Raw genomic sequence first — 13,508 nt, 5'->3', positions numbered from 1 at the left:
GGAACCCTGGTCCGCTTTATCTGCCTAAGGGTAAAGGCTTTGGCCATCCAACTGAATCTCCCATTCTGTTGCCATCATGGCTTTCTGAACAAGAATGCAAATACTATGCCTCTAAATATCAAAAGACTGGCTTCACTGGGGGATTCAACTACTATAGGAGTTTGGATCTGTATGTTCCTTAATTTATATATATATCACCTACTACTACTACTACCTTTCTTTCTTTTTTTCTATTTTATTTGATTTTGTTATTGCTATATGTGTAGAAACTGGGAGCTGACTGCACCGTGGACTGGTGCTCAAATCAAAGTTCCGGTGAAGTTTGTGGTGGGGGATGTTGACCTGACATACAACGCGCCGGGCGCCAAGGACTACATTCACAAAGGAGGCTTCAAAAGAGATGTGCCGCTTCTGGAGGAGGTGGTTGTTCTTGAAGGTGCAGGCCACTTCCTCCACCAAGAAAGGCCTCATGAAATCAACAAACACATCTATGACTTTTTTCGTAACTTCTCATGATCATCTGCACAACTCCTCCTCCTCCTCCTCCTCCGCTTGCCTTCTCTTCTTCCGTTCCTGCCACCTGTGTTCCTTTATCATCCGTTTCTTCTCTCGTGTATTCTCATAGTCTGGATTCTGGAATGTGTATGTGACTCTATTGTCCATTAACAACTCTGGATGCGCATGTTTTATAAAAATAACTGTGATTCAATATGATGATGACAAATGTATTTCGTGCTTGATTTCGTTACTCAGATATATTTGGTCCCAAAATACCTACCATCTTTATGTGCTTGAGCTATCAAATAAAGGGTAAGACTTAAGAGAGAGACAAATTATTTTTGAACTTGAAACCTAGACATTAACAATACACAAACTCATCCCATCTTATGTCGAAATTCAAACATGTCAGCTATATGACATTATATCATGAATCATTTCTTCCGGAAATTGAAATGGTTGGGTATAGGGAGCAAATGATTTTATTTCTAAAAATAATATCGGAGACTTCATATTATGCACCAAATCACCAATTGTCAGTTATATCCACAGTATTATGCTATGCAATAATGCATTATTTATGAAGATACACATTTAGGCCAAACAAGACCTGGCTATGTCTATAGAGTGATAATTATTTTCCACTGTAAAGAGAGTTATCTCCATTTTCAAGTGAGATTTCTGAAACGGCTTGCACTGCCACCGAGAATGGTCATAAAATAAAAATCAAATTTGCAGACTTTTTATGATGTTCCCCGCTTTGTTACTCCTTGTTGGCAAGGGATGCCATGCTGGTTGCTGCAGAATTGAAGCACCTCCTGGGGTAATCAAAAGCACAACATATCAAGAGCTTGAAGGCTTTTTTCTTTTTTCAACATTGAATTGCACGTCGACAAGGCCTGTAATGCCGGCGGTTATTGTTTGACCTTCTTTCACAGGGCCAACACCTGGAGGAGTGCCTGCACATCATCTAATCTATGTTACAAGAGCAAAGGTCTAAACAAATTCCCAATTCAATGCATCTAACTCTGGAGCTAACTCATGCAACATTTTCGTTGACATTTGTTTTGAATTAGAAAGAAATCGTAAGTTCTTAATCCATCCCAAAAGATATGTTTATGTATTTTGAGCATCACAAAGAATATTTTCAACAGCAGATAACCCAAGGTTATTAAAGACATTTTCTGATCAAGCAAGATATGGCTCAAGTATAATATGCTGTTTAAGTATTAACGCAATACCAGTTAGTATCACATCTCCTTCAAACAATGTCATGACAGAACTTATGTGACTAATTATAAATGGGATCTTAAAGATCATGTCCTTGGTTGAGCCCTTTTGCCGAATCTCCTCATCTACCTACATCAAAACAAATCCATTGTCGGTCATCATTCTAAGGTTTCCGAATTTCCAATATGCCATTGACATTAAACAACCACAATATCATGATAAGGTGTTAAAGAGAGAAGATCCCAAACCTTTAACCACAATTCTAGATCATCCGGGTTCGGCACCAGATTCTTTGGCAACTGCATAAAATTTGAAAATAAAAAATAGTATACTTTAAGAATATCGCTTATATTACAAGAGCATGAGCAAAACAAGATATGTGTGGGTAACCATTACTCATGAAAACTTTATTATCATTGACTAAAAACTGAAAATTGCAATTTGTAGCTCTTAATTCCATAATCCTATCCTAGTTAACTTATTTCTCTATTATTGCATTAAAAAAATTAGTTTCCGAGCAAAATAAGCATAATGGGATACAGTTTCTTACAATTGAACTAATTGGTGTGAAAGTGTCCTGGCCTTTTGCCAAAGTCCATGGAAGACCTGCAGACTAACAGTAAAAAGTGGGGAAAAAGAAAACCACAACAATTATTAGGTTATGAAAATATCCGTTTTGAATGATTATTTTAGGAGAACACATATAAAGAGCAAAGGGAATTAAGTATTAACACAGATCATTTCTTACCTGTTTATCTAAATTCCACCCTGAATATATATATCATGTAAGTAAATCCTTAATCCTTATGCTTCATCTATTTATCTAACTACTCCCTCCATCATCTTTCTAAGTTCACCATTAAGTCATACAACTTCATAAGTCAAGAAACTACCTAGAAGATGATGTCCATAATATCATTGAGAGTTACACATGGATTGGGAAAAAGTTACCTTTGCAGTAGCTTGCAGATCCCTGGCAGTCATATCCAGTGCAAGTGCATAACCTGATATAGAGAAAAAAAAGCATCTTTACTAATCCATTGTCCTAAGAGCTGAGTAACCTCAGGCATCACATGAATATATCCTATAAGCACGAAATAAGTTTCACAGAACCTTAAGAGAAGATCATTTACCAGCAACATAATCCATGGCAGATGATTGGGGGACATCACGAGCTTTTTTGGCGATGACGACAGCCAGCTCGACCTCATGATGCAGAGATCCCTCATTGTGTGGGATTTGAATTGTTCCGCCATTTGGCAAGTAAGACGAAGTTGGCTTCAGAAACAACACCGGCTCCTGAAAAACACTGGCAAATTTAACATATCCAATAGCTGGTTGGATTAAAGTTGCAATCTTTTAGGAATGAATTTGGTGGAAGATGGATGAGATGATTAAGATTTAGGAGGGAATTGAAGCGATTGATTGGGAAGAGAAATTAGAAGAGAGAGAAAGAGACCTTGGGAACGGCGTTGCCTAATTCTTTAGCATGGGCAGCGTAGTTTCTGCCAACGGCGACGATCTTGGTGCTCAGTTGCAGAAGCTTCTCACAGGCTGCTGCCATTTTCGGCCAAACAACTCTTCTTCTTGGCTGCTTTATTTTCTAACTAGTTAATGCCAATGACTATCCCTTACACGGCATGTCGTTTCACGGTAAGTGGTTAAAAGTCTTTAATATGGTATTATCTAAGAATTCATAGTAAAAATGTAAAAGTGACGTACTAGATATTTGAGTTAAGCCCCACTTTGGTCTCTGAGATTGACGAGCTGCACTGATTTAGTCTTCCAGATCCTGATTACACTAAATTAGTCCCCCAGATTCGAAAAATTGCACCACGTTAGTCTTTACCCTATTTTCCGTCACCGGAGGACTGACGCCGTTAGTGACTTGGCAAATATTGCCACGCTGGACACACTAATGGTTATATGACATGGCCTAAAGTTTGATTTGCTCCAATTTAGTCCTTATCCCCCTTTTAAAACCTAAGTTCATCCTGTGACCCCATCATCTTCTTCTTCTTCCCGTTTTTCTCTGGTTCTTCGTCTCCTGCTCCCTTCCGAGTTTACCAGCATGATTGCAAGTGGGAGCCAGAGTTTCATACGGTCCAACACAAGGAGTTCCAGTCGAAGTAGAGCATCGGGTGTTCCGCAGTGGTGTGGGTGTGGGTGCTGCCCTGTTCTTCGATGGTCCACAACAGAGGCTAACCCTAACAAGCCATTCTTTGGGTGTCCTAACTACAATATTAATGGTAAGAGGTGGTGTGATTTTTTTGTCTGGGCTGACATTGGAGAAGAAGACCTGAGAGGAAGGGTAATATCTACTGTGGATGGTGACCAAGTTAGGGTGGATTTGGCTTGGAGAATTGGGAAGATAGAAGCTGAAGTTAGAACCCAAAAAATGTACATTTTAGTTTTGGCTTTGTTTATAGTTTTTGTTGTTGGTTTTATGTTGGTAGTTAAAGCTTGAAGATGACTTTGTGTTACTGTGTTCAGGGTGGAAGTGTATTAGAAGAAAGAAAAATTCTCCTTCTCAAATGCCATAGTTGTTTTCTGTCATTCAATGAAATTGCTGAAAGAAATTGCAAAAAAATGCATCTGAAGTAGCATAATTGAAGCTAGAAGAAATTGTCACAATAATAATATCCATATCAATAAGTTTTAACAAAAGTAACAATAATCCTGCCATATTAATGACAACTCTTAAGACAAGTAAAGAGTAGGTCTAATTCCAAAATACACCTTAGCCAAAGGACACAGAGTGCCATCATTGTCATATTGTATTTAAATATATTAAAAGTCTACTGCCATAAATTCAGCCCACAAAACAAAAAGCATGATTTACAAAAAGATTCAAAGTTTCATCCAAAATAGGGAAAAATAGGATTAGGTACATCTTTATTTCTTCTTCCTTGGTGGCTTGAAACCAGGTGTTGGGACAAATTTCAGGAAGTTGTCCAGTCTTGAAGATGTGGCTGAGCTTGCTCCTTGTAGTGGATCCACAGTTATCGATCCTGATGGTGGTGTGGAGGACCTCCTTCTGGTCTGCAACTTGGATGGCCTCGCAGGTGGATCCTGTTTCAGTAGGACATAAATTCAGTTGAACATGGACCACAATTTTGAGTATGAGTTGTGAAACTAAATGCAACTACCTCTTGACTATGTTGGGACTATTGTGCATCGGAGTAGTTTGGCTGGGAGAGGTCGATCTCAACTGGTGCAGGTGGCTGAGCAGGGGCTTCTGGAGCAGCTTGAGAAGGTGCTTCTGGAGGAGCCTGAGCAGGTGCATCTGGAGAAGCTTGAGTAGGTGCTTGTTCAGTGGGCTTTGTCTTAGCAGTAGCTGCATCAGCAAGAGCTTGAGCAACATCAGCTGCTCTCTTTTTTGGACAACCCCTCTTTGTGTGTCCCTTTTGTAGACAGTATTTGCAAGTAAACGGTTTTAGTTGTCTCTTTAGAGTCCCAGTTACCTTAGATTTCTTGCTTCCCTCATTACCCTCATCTGCATTCTTTCTCCTTTTCTTTGTTATTGGTCCTGGCTTCTTCTTTTTCTTTGGAGCTTGTGGTCTATTCTGGTAAGATTTTTTCCAAAGAGATTGTCCAGACAATGAATTTATATAATGTGCATAAGTGTCTCTATATGCGTCCATGGTGAGCCACTTATGACAGAAATCTTCAGGTCTCTTATTCACCCTTGCGAGGGCTGCACACGCATGCACACAGGGCATTCCTGAAGGAATTAACAAAGTAATGTGTCATTAAAGTATTTAACACAGGTCTCTTAGTTAATAAAGTATTTAATTACCTGTTAGCATCCAGAATTGACATGTGCAGAGTCGCTTGCCCAAGTCCACTACCATGTTAGTTGGATGACCATGAACTTCAAACTTCTCATACTCATCATCCCCTGTCCAGATTGGCATCCAACTTTTAGACTCCTTCCTGATCTTGTCCAACCTACTTTGAACCACTGGTGGTAGCTTTCCCACATGGTTGGCTAACTTAACTTTGTTTTTCGTGATTGTTCTCATGACAAACATTCTGACCTCCTCAAGTAGCGTGATGATTGGCTTGGCCCTTGCTTCCTTAATTCTTGCATTAAAGACCTCGCAAGTGTTATTGCAGATATTATCCAGTTTAGGAGCATGACTAAATGCTGACTTTGTCCAGGACTCCATAGGCCACTTGTTCAGGTAATTCCACGCTTCTTCATTAATTTTCTTAATCTTCTTCATATTGTCAGAGAAATCTTGATAAGTTGTTGATCGTGCGCATTCCCAAAGTAAACCCATTAACTCTAAATCCTTCCACTGCTTGTTAAAATTTCTCCATAAGTGTCACATGCAGAACCTATGGTGGACATGAGGCATTACCTCCTGGACTGCAGAAAGCAGGCCCTGCATGTGAATCTGATACAATACGTGATATATAATAGTCCTTTAGTTACAAATCGTGATACATAATAGTCCCTGAGATACAATTCGTGACACATAATAGTCCCTGAGTTACAATACGTGATACATAATAGTCCCTAAGTCATGTTACCAGCATACTATACACAAACAGTATAATCAGTCAGTTCACAGCTATTCAGACCATCATGTGGACACATAATACTCAAAGAACTTACATTAACTAGCAATAGGCTATACCATAAGAACTGTTCTAATAATACAACCTACTATGAAAGGGCATTAACTAGCAATTTATACTTACCTTCTGCATGTCGCTCATGAAGCACCATTTGTTTTCTTTATAGTCTCCGAGGTCCTCATGGAGTAGCTCCAGAAACCACCTCCAGTTCTCCGTGTTCTCGACATCCACAATTGCCCATGCTATAACATAGATGTGATGATTTGCGTCCTGACCCACAGCGGATAGAATCTGGCCTCCAGTTTGAGTTTTAAGGAACGCACCATCTAAACCAATCAGTCGCCTGCACCCTGCCTTAAAACCATTCTTGCACCCACTAAGACATACATACATCCTCTGAAAGATCAACTCTCCATCTGGTTGGGGGATGGTTCCTATTCTAACTGTTGAACCCGGATACACTTCAATAGGGTTTCTCCATAGTCCCTTACCATTGCATACTGGGCCTTCTCATCTCACCACAGCTCTAGCATCTGCCAAGGCTCTAGAAATTGAATTCCTATTTAGCACCAGATCACACTTGGACTTGAAGTAGACAGCTGCCTCACATTGTCTGAAGTTAGGATATTTCCTAACCTTCTTCACTAATTCGCTAGTCAACCAGTTCCTATTTGCAGCTCGGTTGGTGGCCTCTCTAGCACATGTGTAGTCGTCATTGAAGGTTTTTATCTGTCAACATGTCTCCTTGTGATCTCGTGAGGCATATACCACCCACTTGCACTCCTCAGCCTTACAGACAGCCCTGCATCTCACAACATCGTTCTTAATAAACTAAATCCTCCTACCTTCTTGAATTATAAACTCTCACACTACCTCTCTGAACTCAGACTTTGTATTAAACTTCATCCCCACCTCAAGTTTTAAATCACCGAACCGAATACCATCTCCAAATACCGGGAATACATCATCTGGCTCTTCTTCAGAAAATTCATCTTCCGAAGGAAGAGGAGTCTTCATTTCCTCCGAGTGCCAAGAGTTGGCACCATCAGACTCTGCTCCAGGATCATATGAGTTATCCAGGTTTTCATCTCCTGTCACAGGGACTTCTAAGAAACTTAAGTCCACATCACACTCCTCATCATCCACCACCAATGCATCATCATCGTTAAGAAACTTCCTCTTAGACTTTGCTAGTCCGTCAACAGGTGCATGCTTCGAACCAGGCTCTCTCCTCTTGGTCTCACATTTTTTAACAACATCATCATCACTTGAGCTATCATCTCTCCTAGGATCATATGCACTGTCCTCTGTGGTGTGTTCATCTTCAGAAGAAGACAACCTCAGCACTTGTTTTTTCTTCTCATGTTGCTGCCTTGTCCTCACTTGTGAAGCAGACCTTGTGCAATAGGCTTTAGTTCTAATTTTGGGCTTTGGCTTTGGTTTGAGCTTGGACACAGAATTTCGGTTGGGATTGGGCTTGGGCTTAGAGGCATTCTTCGGGTTGGCAGTGGCCTTATGTGATGATGTAGTATTGGATTTTAGATTTGGGTTGACATTTATATTGGGTTTCATTTTTGGGGGAACTGGAGAAGTAGTGGTAACAGGCTTTGCAGTAGTAGCTTGGCTAGGATTAGAGTTAGGTGAGGTAGTGGGATTATTGTTTTGGGGTGTTGGGTTATTAGCACCAGGATCTGTTGGTTTTGTGGTCTTGGGTGGTGAGGTATTATGCATTGGTTCATTGTTGTTGGTGAATGGAGTCTGATTAGCAGGGGCAGTGGGTATATTAGCTTGGTTTAGGGTTTCCTCTTGTAGAGGTTCATTGTCAGCTTCATCACTAACCTCTCTCAAATCATCATGCTCACCCTCAACATACTCCACAATCTCATTTCCCTCAAGAATTTCTGGTGTTGAAATTGCATGCTCAAAGTAAACATCAACTAGCCCATCATTCTTTTCACCCATGAAACACATCTCTCTCAACTCATCATCATAATTCTGAGCTCTTAACCCAATGTCTAAACTCCTCCCGGGAACATGCCACCAACATTCTCCTATCCTATCATATCCTAATTCTTTATAATAATTTCTCACCCAAAAAACATCTAAAGTATCTACATCAATGTCACCAATGCATGCCTTCTTATCAGGAGAATATATAGTCATCCCGTTTTCATCTTTCTGAAACTTTCCCCCATGGTGGAACATAATATCTAAGTGCACATCCATCTGCATGATTCAAAAAAATTTCTTTTCAGCACCAGTTCCACACAATGATCCCTTTAAGATAGTTTTCATCAACTACATTCATACATTACAGAAACATATATCAAAATAAAACACATTTATCCACCATCGGAACAGAGCATGAAGACAAACCCCAAAAAAACAGTTGCAGACAACATCAAAATAAAACCCTAGCCCAAATTCCACTACAAACCTTAGGCAAAAACAATATACAAAGCAATAAACTATGATCAACAACCATCAACGCATTCCCTAAAATTTGAAAAAATAAAATTTTAAAATCTTCACTAACCTCGGTGACGGAACAGAAGCTCCTTGTTGCAGCAAAGTACCTCCTCAGACAACTGTACAGTGTTCACTCGTGATCAAGCAGTCTCCGGAATCCTATTGCTTACTCGTTCCTATTTTCAGTAACGGAAGAGAGACATTTTTCCTCTGCGTCACTCATGGAGGGGTTAAAGACGAAGAGTGGAGACAAAAGAGGGAGAGGCCAACGTTTTGTTTTCCATCGCATAGAAACGACGTCGCTCAAAGGGAGGGGGGGTTTAGCGCCAATTTAGAAACGACGCCGTTTCCTAGTATCCAGCGTGGCAATATTTGCCAAGTCACTAACGGCGTCAGTCCTCTGGTGACGAAAAATAGGGTAAGGACTAACGTGGTGCAATTTTTTGAATCTGGGGCACTAATTTAGTGCAATCGGGATCTGGAGGACTAAATCAATGCAACTCGTCAATCTCAGGGACCAAAGTGGGGCTTAACTCTAGATATTTACACTATGTTTGGATCAATAGAAATTAGAAGGAAAGAAAACGTAAGAAAGGAAAATTGATGGAAAATGAAATTTTCTCTTGATTGGATCAGCATAAAAATTGGATGGAAAGGAAAAATAATGACGTGGGACCCACATCCAAGTTTTCTTTCCAAACTTGGACTAAAACCGCAAAGTGGTCCCTGAGATTGGGCGAGTTATCCATAATCGTCCTTGACTTTTAAAATTTCCTAACAGTATCCTTCACATTCAACTCCGGGATCCATAGTTGCCCTTCGACCCTTTCCGGTGCACAGTCAGCAAACAGAGTAATGATCTGGCACCTCCCATGCCATGCTGGAGCTAAGTGAAATGACACAGTATCGATTTGGCGCCCAATGAAAAAATAAACGACGTCGTTCATACCCTTGGAGCCCTTGAAAACGGTTTGCCTTCACCATATTTGTTTGAACACTCTCACACTTCGTCTCCTCTCCTCCATGCTCAGTCTTCGTCTTCCCATTCTCTCATCGATGGCACCGAGTTAGCTTCGTCTTCCCCGTCTCCTCCACCATCACACTTCGTTTGAAGAGTTTGGTGTTCCTTTGGAGGCAAGTGGTTTCTCTGTCTTCTGCGTCGTTGAAGGTATGTGTTGGTTGAAATAATTTTCGAATTTATTTCCTAAATCAATATATGATGAAGGTGTATCATTGCGTTGTTAGTGTGTTGAATTGTCCTAGAGTTTTATGGCTGCATTACCTAAAGGATTGTATTTAAGGATTTTTGTTAGGGCAAAGGATTTGGTATGTATATGCTCTGTTTTCAAGCAATGAAACAGAGATTTTTTCAATATTGGGTTAATGCATGGTGGTAACTGTGATATTAATTTATAGGTTTTTAATATGATGTTGAAGTCCTCTGTTACGATTGTGTGTGATTTAATAGTTTTGAGTTGTTGGTGCAGATGGATGTGTTATTGGATATAATGTTTCATCATGGAGGAAACTTTGAGAAAGATGATGAAGGAAAATTAAGGTATATCCCTGATAACTTAACCTGCCTAGGTGATCTGAATGAGGATACATTGGACGTTTTCTTCATAAGAAATTATTACAAGGAGTTAAGCTATGATAAGATCCTTCATTGTTGGGGCTAGTCCCTGGGAGGACGTTAGAAACTGGATTAAGGAATCTAAACAGTGACAACGAGCTTAGGGAGATGTGTTTCCTTGCTCACAAGAATAATGGATTGGTGGATGTGTATTTTGAGCATGGGGTGTCATCTCCAGATTATTTACAAGATCAGGAGGAAACGGTAGGCATGGACAATACAGGAGTGGATGTTGCAGAAGAAGAAGGTGCTACAGTCACTCCTAATGACAAAACGAGAAACCCCAGCAATCAATCCCCAAAACAAGCCAACGCCTGTCAAAACCATTGACATTCTGAACCCTCCTATTAATCCAATACCTCCTACTAATCCAACACCTCCAACTAAGCCAGAATCTCTCACGAATTCAAAACCTCCAATTCAGTAGAAGCCTCTTGCCAATCTAAATGATCAATCTCAGGCAAAGCCTCCTAATAATCAAAAGCCAAAACCTCCCACTAATCCAAAGCCAAAGCCTGCTACTAATCAAAAGCCAAAACCTCCTACTACTTCAAAGCTGAAGCCTCCTACCAAGCCTATTCTTCCTAAAAGTGTGTCAACAGCAACACCCAACTCCACACCCAAATCCACCCTCAAGAAGAAAACACCAACAACCACCCATAATTTTAGGCCTTGTACGAGGAGTGTTGCTAAGGGAAAGGCTGTGATGCAAGCACGACAAGAGGGAGGTGATGCACTATCCTCTGATTCATATGATAGTGACGAAGATAGTTTGTATAAGCCAATGATCGAAGATAGTTCTTCTGATGATGATGCTTATGATAATGATGTTTGTAAGGCTAAGACTGTTAAAAAAGATATTATATTTAAACATGCTCATGCTGCTGCGTTTGCTAAGGATAAAGACCAAGTTACTGTTGAGGATGATGCATTTGTTGAGGAGGTCTCAGATGGGGATGTGGACCTATGCTTTGTGGGAGGAACAGGGGATGATGCATATAATGCATATGATCCAGGGGCTGACTCGGACGGGACAAATTCATGGCATTCTGAAGAAATGAAGACTCCCCCGAATTCAGAGGATGAGGGGACAGATGAGGAGTCTGAAGATGTTTGTCCTGTGTTTAAAGAAGGTATAAGGTTTGGAGAACTGCAACTGGAAGTTGTCATGAAATTCAACACAAAATGGGACTTTAAGGAGGCTGTTAGGGAGTTCACAATCTAAGAGGGCAGACGGATTAGGTTCAGGAAGGATGTCAATGTGAGGATGATGGCTACTTGTAAAGTGAAAGGATGTCCATGGGTGGTGTATGCATCAAGGGATCATGAAGATACTTGTTGGAAAATAAAGACCTTCGTTAATGATCATACATGCCCAAGGGAGGATAAGAACAGGGCAGCTAACAGAAATTGGGTGGCGAGCAAACTAGTCAAGAAGGTTAGGAAGTACCCAAATTTCAAGCATTGTGATGCTGCCACTTACTTCAAGTCAAGGTTTGACTTGTCCTTGAACAAGAACTCAATATCAAGGGCCCTCTTTGATGCAAGAAATGTGGTGTTCGGGGATGAAAAGAAACAATACAAAATGCTGAGGGATTATAGTCTTACACTTCTTAAGACTAATCCTGGATCAACAGTTGAAATTTGTTGCACTCCCCAACCTCAATCTGATCCAGTGTTTGAGAAAATGTATGTGTGCTTGAATAGATGCAAGAATAGTTTCAAATCCGGATGCCGACCGTTGATTGGACTGGACAGTGCTTTCCTGAAAACTCAATTTGGTGGGCAAATTCTGTCGGTAGTGGGGAAGGATGCTAATCACCATATCTACATCATAGCATGGGCAATTGTTGGCGTAGAAAACAAGGAGAATTGGAAGTGGTTTCTTGAGTTGCTACACCAAGACCTTGGAGACTATAGGCAACATAGGTGGTGCTTTATATCTGACATGCAGAATGTATTTTTTTATTCATGAGTATGTAAGAAAAAGGTGCATTGTTATCCATGAGTAGAGCTGAAAATTGTATGCATTGTTATCTCTTCCATGTATTGAACATCTATGCTGTTTATTCACCAGGGAACTGCATGAATTGTTATTCATGTCTATGCTGAATTTTAATACTTAGGATAATGAACGATAGATATGATGGACCTATATGAGTATCGTTTATCAAAATCAGGGACTATTATGTGTAAATTATCAAAAGTCAGGGACTATTATGGTGAGCGTGAATGAGAGTTAGGGACTATTATGCTAATATGGTATATGGTTTTGTACCCAGGGTTTGTTGCCAGAAATGGAAGAGGTGATGCCATGGGTTCATCACCGCTTTTGTGTTTGGCACTTGTGGAGGAATTTTAACAAATAATGGAAGGATTTACAACTAAGATCTTTGCTGTGGGAGTGTGCACGAGCCACCACGTATCAAGAGTTTAGAGACAATATGGACAAGATCAAGCGCATCAACCAGGATGCATGGGCATATCTATCACAGTGGGGAGGAGAACATTGGACCAGAAGTCAGTTCAGTCACAGGTTGATGAGCGGATAATTTATACGCTTTTTAGCATTGTTTTTATATAGTTTTCAGTATAATTTAATTAGTTTTTAGTATATTTTTATTAGTTTTTAAATAAAAATCACATTTCTGGACTTTACTATGAGTTTGTGTATTTTTCTGTGATTTCAAGTATTTTTCTGGCTGAAATTGAGGGACTTGATCAAAAATCAGATTCAGAGGTTGAAGAAGGACTGCAGATGCTGTTGGATTCTGACCTCCCTGCACTTAAAGTGGATTTTCTGGAGCTATAGAACTCCAAATGGTACACTCCCAATTGCGTTGGAAAGTAGACATCCAGGGCTTTCCAGCAATATATAATAGTCCATACTTTGATTAAGGATAGATGACGTAAACTGGCGTTGAACGCCATTTCCATGCTGCATTCTGGAGTCAAACGGCAGAAACAGGTTGCAAAGTGGAGTTAAACGCCAGAAACAGGTTACAAACTGGCGTTCAACTCCAAGAGAAGCCTCTACATGTGTAAAGCTCAATGCTCAGCCCAAGCACACACCAAGTGGGCCCCGGAAGTG

General features: G+C 40.3%; 4 protein-coding genes across 4 annotated transcripts in view; 2 read left to right on the top strand and 2 right to left on the bottom strand.

Moving 5' to 3' along the window:
* LOC107638751 (epoxide hydrolase A) overlaps positions 1 to 756 on the top strand; it is a gene marked incomplete in the record, with an annotated part of 1,847 nt that extends 1,091 nt beyond the window's left edge. Inside the window, 2 exon segments of the mRNA XM_016342127.2 lie at positions 1 to 169; positions 267 to 756. Coding sequence (XP_016197613.1) covers positions 1 to 169; positions 267 to 516 — 419 coding nt within the window.
* Positions 962 to 3,386, bottom strand: LOC107638759 (acylpyruvase FAHD1, mitochondrial). Its single transcript, XM_016342139.2, has 7 exons — positions 3,188 to 3,386; positions 2,862 to 3,027; positions 2,680 to 2,732; positions 2,279 to 2,341; positions 1,977 to 2,027; positions 1,740 to 1,857; positions 962 to 1,457 (listed from the first exon to the last, which is right to left on the bottom strand). The coding sequence occupies exons 1-7, from the start codon at positions 3,290 to 3,292 to the stop codon at positions 1,342 to 1,344; spliced, it is 672 nt and encodes a 223-aa protein (XP_016197625.1). The 5' UTR covers positions 3,293 to 3,386; the 3' UTR covers positions 962 to 1,341.
* LOC107614437 lies at positions 4,896 to 5,957 on the bottom strand. The gene is made up of 2 exons (XM_016316649.1): positions 5,528 to 5,957; positions 4,896 to 5,452 (listed from the first exon to the last, which is right to left on the bottom strand). Exons 1-2 carry the CDS (start codon positions 5,955 to 5,957, stop codon positions 4,896 to 4,898), a joined length of 987 nt encoding a protein of 328 aa, XP_016172135.1.
* LOC107614428 lies at positions 11,688 to 12,506 on the top strand. The gene is made up of 2 exons (XM_016316642.1): positions 11,688 to 12,374; positions 12,495 to 12,506. Exons 1-2 carry the CDS (start codon positions 11,688 to 11,690, stop codon positions 12,504 to 12,506), a joined length of 699 nt encoding a protein of 232 aa, XP_016172128.1.

The sequence above is a fragment of the Arachis ipaensis genome, chromosome B01 (genome assembly GCF_000816755.2).
Source record: "Arachis ipaensis cultivar K30076 chromosome B01, Araip1.1, whole genome shotgun sequence".
Taxonomy (NCBI): domain Eukaryota; kingdom Viridiplantae; phylum Streptophyta; class Magnoliopsida; order Fabales; family Fabaceae; genus Arachis; species Arachis ipaensis.
Note: the sequence above shows the minus strand (reverse complement) of the source record. Positions and strands in the feature narration are given on the sequence as shown.

Coding starts and splice junctions, on each gene's coding strand:
- LOC107614428 (XM_016316642.1), top strand. CDS start 11,688: ATGGCTACTTGTAAAGTGAAAGGATGTCCATGGGTGGTGTATGCATCA.
- LOC107614437 (XM_016316649.1), bottom strand. CDS start 5,957: ATGAAGAAGATTAAGAAAATTAATGAAGAAGCGTGGAATTACCTGAAC. Junction 5,453..5,527: donor TCAATTCTGGATGCTAACAG/GTAATTAAATAC, acceptor TAATTCCTTCAG/GAATGCCCTGTGTGCATGCG.
- LOC107638759 (XM_016342139.2), bottom strand. CDS start 3,292: ATGGCAGCAGCCTGTGAGAAGCTTCTGCAACTGAGCACCAAGATCGTC. Junction 2,733..2,861: donor TGCCATGGATTATGTTGCTG/GTAAATGATCTT, acceptor TCTCTATATCAG/GTTATGCACTTGCACTGGAT. Junction 1,858..1,976: donor ATCTAGAATTGTGGTTAAAG/GTTTGGGATCTT, acceptor GTTTTGATGTAG/GTAGATGAGGAGATTCGGCA.